This window comes from Tupaia chinensis, unplaced genomic scaffold (assembly GCF_000334495.1).
Source record: "Tupaia chinensis unplaced genomic scaffold, TupChi_1.0 Scaffold000414_1, whole genome shotgun sequence".
NCBI lineage: Eukaryota > Metazoa > Chordata > Mammalia > Scandentia > Tupaiidae > Tupaia > Tupaia belangeri.
The window spans coordinates 3108537-3120354 of NW_006159919.1; the positions used below are offsets into that span (position 1 = coordinate 3108537).

Consider the following 11818-nt stretch of genomic DNA (forward strand, 5'->3'; position numbering starts at 1 on the left):
AGGGATCAGAATACATCAACCAGATCGCTGCATGCCTGAAGCCAGCTCAGCCACTGGACTAGCTGTAAGACCATGAAAGTCAACTTAGACACTCTGGTTTTTAATTTCCTCATTTACAAAATTATACCTTGCACCAGTTGCTGCTCTTGGTTTCTCTGCTGTGTTACTTATAGGTGTGTTACTTCTACAGTTGAATCCAGACCAGTAAATTGATGATGGTGCCTCTGTAGTTCTTTCAAAGTAGACAGTTATTTCCATACTGCAAATATGTTTCCAGAGTTTAACATTTGGATCCCTTTATACATTATTAGATTACCTATTTCTACAGTAGCACTGAGCAGTTGCTATTAAAATGTACCTTTGTTCATTGATGGTACTTAGAAGGGCTTAGTCACTAAATAAGTGAACATTTCTGTAGATAATCAGTTCTTCATACAAACAATGCCATTTACTATATATCTCAAAGAATCCCTTCCACAATTTCTAGGCAATTGCCCGTTTTCACCTATTGATTATACGTTAAACCACCATGTGATACGATTCCATGTGGCATACCCTGGGCTTTAAAAAGTTTGCAGAAAATGTACATTATTTTTTTTAAAAATTATACATCGATTTCAAATTTTTGCACCGATGTAAACTCATAATTTCCATTTGCCACAAAGCTTTTTGAGGTCCTTTCATGTATCTTTCCTTTTGCAATGCTTTTTTTTTTTTTTTAAAGGTGGGAGCTCTTAGAACAGAGACTAGGGACCAGCAGTTGGTATAATGGCTATGTCACTGGATTCTCATGTAGTCGACTGTGGTTCGAGCCCCGGATCTGGTGGCTTAAACTCACGCCAAGGCGTGTGCATGCATCCCCAAGATCTTGAGAGGAGAATGGAGGAAAAGGGATTGTGGCATGGCCATCCCCCCAGGGAGTGATTTCTCACTTTCTGTCTCTCTATCTCTCTGTCTTTCTGGTGAGCGCACGCACCCTACAGCAAAAACCTCTCCATAAAAGGAAAAAAAAAAAAAAAAGAACAGGGACTAAGTAGCATACATAAGCATGACATAGCAAGCTCAATGTGTTTTCAATACAAAGTAAATTCAAAACAATTATATGTCTTTCCTGTTCCTCCTGTTCCTGTATCTGACCTCTCATTTAATATCATCACAGTAAACCTGTCGATAGCAAGACAGGTCAGTAACAAGACCTCCTAGTTAGAGCTGTCAACATTTCTCCTTCCCCTTTAGAGCACTTCTTCCCTGCAGATGCTTCCATTCCCTTAAATCCAGGACTCTCCATATTGCCACATTTTCACTTATTCATGCATAAATGTTTGTAAGGCTCTGGTCCTCAAGAGTCATTTTCCCATTAGGGGGTAATCTGGTAAGTCCGGGGACATTTCTGGGTCACAAGTGGGATGGTGCCTCTGGAATCTTGCCAATAAAGGCCAGAATTGCTGCTCAACATCCTACAGTGCCCAGGATTGCCCCAGAACAAAGAATGATCCAGCCCAAATCCCAGCAGTGCTAAGGTTGAGAAGCTGTGCTGTTAGGTGCTGCTGGCATTCTCGAATCCATTTAATTTATAGACTTTTCTCTAGAACCAAGCAAGTGAATAGCACACACTTCGTATGGTAACTGGGAAGTAGTGTACTAGATTGTCTTTCAGATGACTTGAAATGAGATAAAGTATACATGTACACACGTAAGCCATGGCTGCATGCTCTCAAAACTTCTGAACATTGACTCATATTCATGCCAGTGTCCACATGTTTCCAGAATATCTCAGATCATCCTTTTCTGGACTTTTGGAGTTTTTTTTTTTTTTTTTTTTTTTTTTTTTTTTGCATAGATGTCCAGAGAACAAGAAGAATGTCCTTTGGTGGGGTTTGCTAGAATGCAAAATCATTTTCTATGGGAGTTATGACTGAAACTTACAATCATTTAAAATTAGCCTGGAGTGTAAACTTTATAAATACTTCTGTCCCTTCAAAGGGACAAATGAAATAATCCAGTAGTCCTTTTCATCCTTAATATCTTGTATTTTTCTGATCACTTCTGTGATGCCATTTCACCTTTTGCTTTAATATAGCTTAGTGTCATCGAGAAAATGCTTTGAGATGTCAGCCCAAGCCCATGTGAACTGTTAAATGTCAAAAGAAAATGCATCAGTGTCTCTGCAAGTTCATGGTGATGACATTACCATATGAAAAAATAAAAAGGGAAATTCTGTCAGTGCAAACATGATCATAAATGCAACATTCCTGGCATTAAAGAGAGGGGCAGAAGCATATCACGACAGACCATTTTAGAAATGCCATGCAATGTCATGATAAGAGAATAGAACTTACTGCAGTAAATTCTACAAACACAAAAATTTTGAGTCGACTTCTCTGGCTATAAAAATTCCCCTATGCATATTTTTTATGATTCTCAAAAGCACTTTGGCAAAATAGTTTATATTTGCCTTTTAAAGAATATTCATTGGTCCATAGCATATCTCACAAAAATGCGCATGTTCGTATGTATGTTCCTCGTATTCACAAGGTGAGGGTCACAAAAAACACAATTACCCAACATTTATCCAGCCAGAAATCATATCGTTTGTGAGCAGTGAGAACTTGAGGATAACATAATGGAGCATAAATGATGATTTGGGGTGATTTGGGCCATTGGTGTGATTTTTTTTTTTTAGAACATTTCTAATGGTCCTTTTAGAGCTATAGGAATTTGTTTTTAATTAACTTAAAAGTATGAGTACTTTTCTAATTGTGTGGATTTAAAAAAATGTTAATTTATTAGCATTCACATCTTATTAACCTTATTAAGATGCTTAAAGGCCAACCTTAGCTGTTGTGACTTTTTTTACTAACGTATGAGAAATAATCCAGGACCCTGTCATCATTAGCTTTCTACACTCTCAGAACTATGTTACTAGCAGAAGAAGTTGGGTATAAGAAAAGAGAGGGTAGAAATGTAAAAATCTTGATTAGAAAGTATAATTTAATAGAACATGTATTGAACCAAATGTATTGATTAATGTAGAAGATATAGTACTTATATCGATTCAAACCAGAGATTTAGTACTAAAAGCTCTAAGCCAAAAAGCTGTTGCAGATTGCTACAAAAGTCAGTTTAATGCTGTCCTTGAGAATGCCTTCACAAAGAAATTCTTCTAATGTTTGAGGACTAGGTAGAATGCGGTATATGTCAGTCTGATCCCGGAGGGTTTTATTTTGTACTCTAATAGCTGTTACGAGCCTACATTATATCCAAGGAGTAATTTTCCTTAGGGGTGCCCGGCTTGCTTTGTGTCAATATTCTAGCATTTTAAGTCACGTACAGTATATGCTTCTGGGAACAGGGAAGGAGCCAGCCAGACTCATAATGGTCTGCATTCATTAATAAAGGCAGAAGCTTCTGTCCCTCCATTGCCCACTACAGGGATGCCTCTTTGGCCTTCAGGGACCCGTGCAGACACATTTAAAGAAAGCTTTATTTTGAGTGGGCAGGAGATGAAATGTAGGACTTGCAGGCATTTCCTAAGTCAGCTATATGCCCGAGCACAGGGGTGACCTTAATGGGTCAAAGAAGAATGCGGGTCAAAAGACTTATTATCCAGCCTGTTGGAAACCAATTGCTTTTGTTTAAAAAAATAAAAAATAAAAAGTAAAAAAGCACTAGTGCTTAAAGGTTGACGGTAATGTAGAATTCTGTTTGCAGCCTGTAACTGCACGACTGTATGTGAAGTGGAATATGCTTCTAGAAAAATAAGAGCATACCGATTATCCTCAGTGTTTACAGATAAAGGTCCAACCCAAGTGATAAAAGGAAGAGTAATATAATTAGTTAATCAGTGATGATTGATTACGGATGTTTGTGTTCTTCAACTAAAGAAAAAACAACATGCTGCCGTGGTGCTGTCACCATCTGTTGAAAGAAGCAGCCACATTTAATCTTTATATTTCTTTATTTCTGCCCGCCTTGCATTGTTTCTGAACCACAATTGCCTCCTGTTTCATCTGGTTGGAAAACATCTCATTTAAATCAAATACAACTGCAGTTTAAATTTGAGATTCCAATGGCGTAGTGAATTAGTGAAACGCTTGTTTTTTTTTTTAATTTCTTTTTCAAAGAGCATGCTGATTCTTTTTCTAAGTTTTCAAAGCTTGTCAGAATTTGTTTGAAACAAAAGGCTATAAATAGACAAGTCATGGTAAAAATGACTAACATTTTTGAATCACCAGATTTCACAAGACATCCATTCAAATGCCGTTTTTATTTTTATTACCATTGCTACTTAATGTTTTGCCGGAGCCAACAGTATGAACGAGACATAGTTGGTCTCGGCCCAAGAACTGGAAAAGCGAGGGCAATCTGTGGACATAACTTTTGAGGGTGGGAATTTAATTTTTCCACCTTGGGAAGGTAGATTCCTTCTGGCCTTCCTCCAGAGCTTAACTTTACCATTATCGTAGATGTAAATATTCAAATTCATGTCAAGATTACGGAAAAAATGGTTTCACTTAACCAAGGTGAATAGTTTTAGAGGATCGTAGATATTTATTTTTATTTAAAAATATTTTTCTTGGATTGCATTTTAAATAGGATTAAACTGTTTGACCAGTAAATGTGGTCAGCTCTCAGAAAAAAGGAGGCTGAATTAATCATTTGTTAGAGTGCCAAACCCAAAATGAGAATTCCAGTCTTGTAAAACGAAAGGCATCTCATATTTAAAGAGAAATACATAGTGCTAAAAGGGACTTTTTAAGGCCTTCATCTGTTTTTTCGCTTTCTAAGTTTAATTTAACATTTATAGAGAAAAAAAAAGAGAGAGAGAGAAGAGCACACTCCTTCCAAATGGGGCCCTTTACAGTTAAGAAAGTGTTTTTGAAACCTCGCTATTAAAGTATCATACCTAGATGGATCTTCTTTTAAGCTTGAAGGTGTGTTGTGGATTGGTTTTTTGTTTTTTTTTTTAACACAAACCCCCCTCGTGTAAAACAACTGTTCATAACTGGGATTAATGGTTTGCAATTTTCAGTTACTTAGACATGGGGTCTCCAGGAGATGGCTTTTTGCAGAGTAGAATATGGCTCTCTGTGGGATTACAGAAGTTTTCTTCTCTTCCTACTTCCTTTTCTGTCATCACCCCCCACCTCCACCGATGTTGCACTGATGTTCTTCTCGATTATGTAAAACACTTTCCCTTCATTGGAACAGATATTTTTTCTCATAACCTGTCATTGCATTAAAGTGCTTTGGGGACTGTGAATTGCTGTGTAAAATTGGTGAGATTACCCACTGCTTTGTTCTAGTGTAGTGGTTTCCTCTGGACCTAAAGAGCTGAAAACTCGCACAGAGAAGGCTACGTGCCGATGGCCTGGCAGTGTTCTTCTACTGTCTGCTTGTCCACGTTGGAGTCCTCGGTGCTCAGGACTGTCTCAGGGTTATGGCCGGTAGCCAGGGCTAGAGCAGACTGTGCCATGCAGCCTACCTCACCTTCTGCTTTCAGCGCTTCTCTTGTCTACTTTTCATCTTTCCTACTTGTCTATTGTCTCCCTCTCTAAAGAAATGATGCCCATGATTTACAAAAACAAAAATCAAAAACCACTGAGCCCTCCCATGAGGTGGCGTTTTTCTGTTATCAGAGGATCTCTAGTCAAGTCTGAAGATCACAACTTAAAGTCCATTCTCTCTAAAAGCCAGCCAAAGAGACCGTGTGGCTCAAACATTCCATTCCTTCCTTTACATAATGAAATTGGGTTGATTGTATTTTCAGTGGATTTGGGATACTGCTCATGGAAGGGAATAGCCACATGCCCTGGGATCCTCAATGGCGAGGAGGGCAAGCCCTTGAGGATGGACCAGAACCATCTGCTTTGTTTTCCCAGCACAAAATATGCCTCTTCTAGGAAGAGGCCCCTTCCCATCATTGGATCACTGTCAATGGTGAACAGCTAGTATTGGGTAGACCCTGTCATAGCCCTCAGTTGACTGGATCAAATAAAAGGGAAAGGGGAGGGTGGGGAGGGTGGCGATGCAGTGGAAGAACACAATACTCTGTGAGGCAGTCCCACATAGGAAGATGTCAGGTACGCGGCCAGAGACCTCATGAGTTTTCTAGGCATAAACTTGCCGGTGATCTAGGGCTGAAAGAAGGCTGGGGATAGATTTTGTTAGGGGTATTGTCTCATTCTTTCTTTTTGTCTGTCTCTTTCTCTGTCTCTGTCACTCATGGAAGAAATAAGCTTAAAACACACACATGAGAACAAAATGGTATGCAGGCATCTTTCAATGGTATGCAGGCATCTCCCCACCAAGAGGACATTCTGCCTTTGTCATATTTCATGCCCAATTTCCCATTTTGACATTTCTTAAATTGGGACTCTTTAGTGTTGTGTAAGCTTGTACTTCACAAGTCATACTCTTGTCCTTCTTGCAAATGATTTATATTCTTCTCTACTATATGCAAAATGTAACTACTTTATAGAAGCATCTTCAATCTGTTGCAATAAGTGATTTATATGTATTTGTTCATTTCGTTGCACCTGTGAAAAGATTTGTATGGCTTTGGTTTAGAATGAAAGCATCTAAGACACAACTACTGCTAACTATCGCAGGCAATTTGCTTTAGGTTTTGTTTTGCAGTATCTCAATATAGATACACATAAAAATGCTCAAGAATTGCAGTGTGTCTTTATTAACACTAGAATCCTAATGAATCTGGAGTGTCCATCATAAGTATCTAAACATTTAAAAATAATGTTATTAAACTGATTTCTTTTTACTTTGATTATAGTAAGAAAATAAAATCACTCCTCCTTCCGTCAGTATCCTATAATTTAGGTAACTATTTTTATAGCTTGTTATATTTATTTTTCTGTAATTCCCTTGTTTTTTTGTTTTAATAAAAAAAAATCTTTCTTTAAGATTAGACTTGACTCTGAAATAACAAGTTATGAGAAAGCTTATACAGAAGGGACCAGCAGTTAGCGTAATGGCTATGTCGCTGGACTCCCATGTAGTCGACCGCGGTTCGCGTCCCGGACCCGATGGCTTAAAACTCACGCCGGGCGCGTGTGCGTGCATGCCCAAGATCCTGAGAGGAGAATGGAGGAGAAGGGATTGCAATGTGGTCATCCCCCCTGGGGGGTGATTTCTCGCTTTCTGTCTCTCTGTCTGTCTCTGTCTGTCTGGCGAGCGCATGCTCCCTATAGCAAAAACCTCTCCAAAAAAAAAAAAAAAAAGAAAGCTTAGACAGAGTATTTTGAGTAATTGAACTTTTTTTTAGTCTATAACCTCTTTGGTAATAATTCTGTTGATTATTAAAGAAACAAATTTTGTGGTTTCATCGGTACTTTGTTACCCTCTGTCTACATATTAGTAAACATACTTTTCCAAAGTGTTGATTTATTTTTAGTTTATCCTTAAATTCATGATGGAAACATGCGCACACGTGAGTGAGAGAGAGCACCCTCCACAGGGTTTAGTGTACACTGTGATCCTCTGCTTCCAGTCTCCAGCCCACCAGGATCCCAGGCATGTATCCACTGTGTTCTCAGGCCAACCCAGCTGAGGACATGAACCGCAGTCAGCGTGCAGCCTCCAGCTCCACAGTCCGTACACTACCAGCAATGCCACAGAGACTGGGTCATTTTCAGAAGTATTTAAAATCAATAGATACATAAAAGAGTTGGCACAAAAATAGTTTGGTCCTTTGAGGCTAGTACTACTGAGAAGAAACAAATCTTCTTCACTGAATTAATAAAAATAGATAGGTTTTAAATAAGGATGAGTTCCTCCTCATTATTTGATGTCAGTCTTCTTCAAACTAAGCAAAGTTTGAAGTAAGGGATGGAAGGCTAGATCCTCTTCACTGTCTCCCAGCTGCCTCACTAGTGCCCTCGGCCCCAGCTGGACAAAGGTCAGCAGCCGAGTCCTGGTCTTTCAGCCTGTACTCACTGAGTGGGCAGTGTGCCAGGTGTGAGGGTGAAAAGGTAATAAGGTCACTAAGACAAAGCTCTCTGCCTACATGCTTCAGTAGCTCCTCTTCACCTACAAGACTGAACTCTGCGGCCAGGTACGTAGGTAAAACTGATTGTGATCTTTCTCCATACCACTGTCCCATGACCACTTCTCTCCAGTGTTCTTGATTAGAACATTCTAGAAAACTTCAGTCAGTCTGAACAAGTTGCAGGTCCATAAAGTACCTTCCCTCTTCTGGCTGTGTGAGCGTGACCTCTACCCTTGTGGATCTCTCGGCCTGGAGTGCCCTCCCTACATTCCCTTCTCATGCCTTCAGCGATGTCTGTGTGCTGCCTCCATGGCAAAGCCTTCCCCACAGGCTAGGCAGGGGTAGGAGTGCTGTAACAGTTCCATGTCCCTTCCTAGTCTATTGCTGGCCATATTGCTTTACCATTATGTACCCCCACATGACGTTCTTCTTTAGCGTATGAGAGCTCAGAAGGCATTGTGGCAGGGCCTTTCCGCCTCAGCAGTCCTTACCTTGTCAGTCATTTTTTTGGCCAAAATCCTTCTATACAGTTGTCCAGGTCCTCTTTGCTAAGTATTGCTGTACTATGGCTGTGCCAGGTGACTCTACAGATGCCTGTGAAGGAATGAATAAATGAACGAGCATCAGAATTACTGACACGGGCGAGAGCCAAGCCCCCTAATAACCATATGACAAGACCTCAGATGCATTCAGTATAACCAGTATGAAGTGCAGCAGGAAATCAGAGAAGGGAGATTAATTTCAGAGGGGATGAGTGTGGAAGTGGTCGTTTTTTTTTTTTTTTTTGGAGAGGTTTTTGCTATAGGGCGTGTGCGCTCGCCAGACAGACAGAGAGACAGAAAGCAAGAAATCACCCCCTGGGGGGGGATGGCCATGCTGCAATCCCTTTTCCTCCATTCTCCTCTCGGGATCTTGGGCATGCACGCACAGACGCCTGGTGTGAGTTCAAGCTACTGAGTCCAGGACACGAACTGCAGTCACCTACATGGGAGTCCAGTGACATAGCCATTACACTAACTGCTGGTGCCCAAAGTGGTCATATTTTGAGCAAGGCCCCAAGGCTGAGATCAGAAGGGATTGGGGTGGGAGGTAGGCAAGCACTAGATGAGGGTAAAAGAACATGGCTTGGGGACAGTGCAGAGGGTGAGGACAGGGTCTATCCCTCTCCAGGCTTATGCTCTACATGAATGTCCAGCAAGTCTGACCATCTTCCAGGCCTGGGTCTGGAGCCTGCCTGCCAGGTTTTCATCCCCAGGGCCTGGCTGGTCATCGTGCATTGCATTTGCCCTTTCACAATTTGGAATGAGATTGAAAGAGAAAGGGGCCACACTGGTGTGAGTGGAGTGCAGGAAGCTGTCTCCACTGGAGGGCAAGAGCCACTGTGACCACAGCCCCACACCCACCCTCAGGAGAGGAGCTGGGACACTTCCTGCCACCTCTGTCCATCATTGGCTGAGTAGTTCTTGCCCTTAATATCCATCTTCAGAGGTAGATAGAGTCAGTGCTATCAAGATGTTTACAATCTAAGAGGGATTTGCATGAAAACCTATGCAATCAGTGGATAGTGCACAGAAACGTAAACTATTAAAACAGTGTGACTTTAGTCCTTGAAAAATGTGTCGGGGGTGGGCCATAGTACAGAAGTATAAGACGGTGCTCTTCCAGGCTGACCCATGTGAGAAAGTCCAAGGTTCTCATCTGGAGACCTTCTTGAGCACATTAGGCAAGCACATGCCCATGATTCGAGGCTGGCTGAGACCCTCCTGGGGGTGCCTGTCTCTCTTTCTCTTTCTGTCTCTGTCTTTCTTGTCCATGGAAGAAATAAACTTTTTTAAAAACTTTGCTATGAGTCTGTGTGCTCAACAGAAAGAGGCACAAGAGAGAAGAGGAGCAGGAAACAGAAAGCACCCCCCCCCCCAGTGGGGACGACCATGCTGCAATCCCTTCTCCATTCTCCTCTTGGGATTCTGGGCACATATGTAAACGTGCCCACTGTGTTTTTCAAGCCTCCAGGGCCAGTACGCAGACTGCACTGTCAGCCATATGTGGTCCAGCCACTTGGTCCAGCCATATTTATTAAAAGAAATAAAAGAAAAATGGGTTATAAGTGATGATAGAGGGTTGGAGAGTTTGGTGGGAGTGCATGGCAAAGGTGGAGAACTGGAAGGTCCAGCCACCTGTCTCCCCTCTTAAAGGCTCCTTCTGCCCCTTCCTCCTCATCCTCATAGGAGGGACAGGCTCAGAAGTGCCTGGGTCTGAGCCTCCCTGGGAGCAGTGAGGAGATAGGGCATTGAAGAGCACCTATTCACTCACCAATGTGCAGAAAGACATTTTTAATGTCAACATAAATGTAAACCAATCCACATATATATGCTTGTTCTGATGAAAATAAAATCACTTAAGTTTTTACCCCTTCTCTTTCTTTTCTTTTCTTTCTTTTTTTTTTTCTTTTCTTTTCTTTTTTTTTTTTTTTTTACAGAATCATACGATGACCCAACATAGCAGTTAGTGCAAGTACGGTCTCTCAAGGAGAATTTCGTTTGTGGCACAAAAAGGGAACATGTTTTACTCTTTGCACGAAATTTTCATTGTTAATGTATATTATTCAAAACATTGTATTGTACCATAAAACTTGTATTATCAAAACTGTTGGATGTTCATGTGTTTGAACTTTTGAGCACCAGATAGACTCCTTGTATATAAAGTGTTGCACATGTATTATGTCGTCTGATACTAAAATGGTCTTATAAAGACAAGTGGACTTGGGCCCTATTCAGGCAAGATTTTTAAAAAAAATGTGTGAGCAAAATGGCTTAAGAGAAAGTAATTTTAAGGAAGACAGATTAAAAACAACGGTTACACATGAGACTATGTTTGGACTTCCTTTTATTTATACTTAAGCCTGGAATTTCTCTTTTGGTATATCAACGGTTAAATCCAAGACTATTTTTATTGCTGAAGATTCTTGCAAACCATGAAGAGATGTTCTCACAGAACAGAACCCCACAGCTGGATAAGGCCCGTATATATATTTGTAAGCCTTGCAATGTGACAGGTAGCATCACTATATATGCAATAGTTGTTATGTAGACTGTCAAAGATTTTTTTTTTCCTGGATACATTTGAAGCTTTGAGTGTTCAAGGTTTTCCTTAATGATTTCACACGGCCAAATTCTTGAATCAGTTGAACTAACCTGTATGTTACTGTTATTAATGTTTACTCTGCGGTCTGAACCTGGAGATTACTGGAATTGTTTTCCAAGAGGAAATAAATTCAGTTTACCATTAGGTATGATTGTATTTGTGTGTTTTCTTTTTCTAGTTACTCTGCCATTTAAAAAAAAAAAAAAAAAAAAAAAAAACCTAATTGACTGCACCCTTGGATATAAAATCTGCACTTGAGCATATCACAGGCGCAACCTCAATCATATTTAACCTTTTCACACTGGGCCAAATGCAACTGGGAGGATATTCATCATGCTGCACAGAGAAGGAATCAGACCCAGTGTACTTCAACTCCGAGATACTAACAGGTCACATTGTACTTGAGGATTCTGACATCACAGATGGATGTGATGGCTGTTTTCTGCATAATTTGCAGCCCAATTCATGTCATGCTGTGCAAATCTGAACTCAGAGTAGATGGCTGCAATTTGAGAGGCAGTTTGGCGTATGTGTACTTAAGAAGCAGCATTGTTCGTTCAGAAGACAAAGCACAGAGCAGAGTCAAAGGGTTGTTAGTTCTAGTTCTGGTACTGATTCCCAATGGGGTCTTCTCCAAATTGCTTCAGCTTCTGGCCTTGGTTCACTGAG

The 11818-nt window shown here is 40.6% G+C and overlaps 1 protein-coding gene across 5 annotated transcripts in view; it reads left to right on the forward strand.

The window, feature by feature from the left end:
- ZNF521 (zinc finger protein 521) overlaps nucleotides 1-11305 on the forward strand; it is a 333149-nt gene extending 321844 nt beyond the window's left edge. For all 5 annotated transcript variants that reach the window (XM_027774205.1, XM_006154537.3, XM_027774206.1 and 2 more), the window contains one exon: nucleotides 10485-11305. In XM_027774205.1, the coding sequence (XP_027630006.1) occupies nucleotides 10485-10514 (30 nt within the window). In that variant the 3' untranslated portion in view covers nucleotides 10515-11305. The remainder of the gene's footprint in view (nucleotides 1-10484) is intronic.
- The last annotated feature ends 513 nt before the right edge of the window (nucleotides 11306-11818 follow it).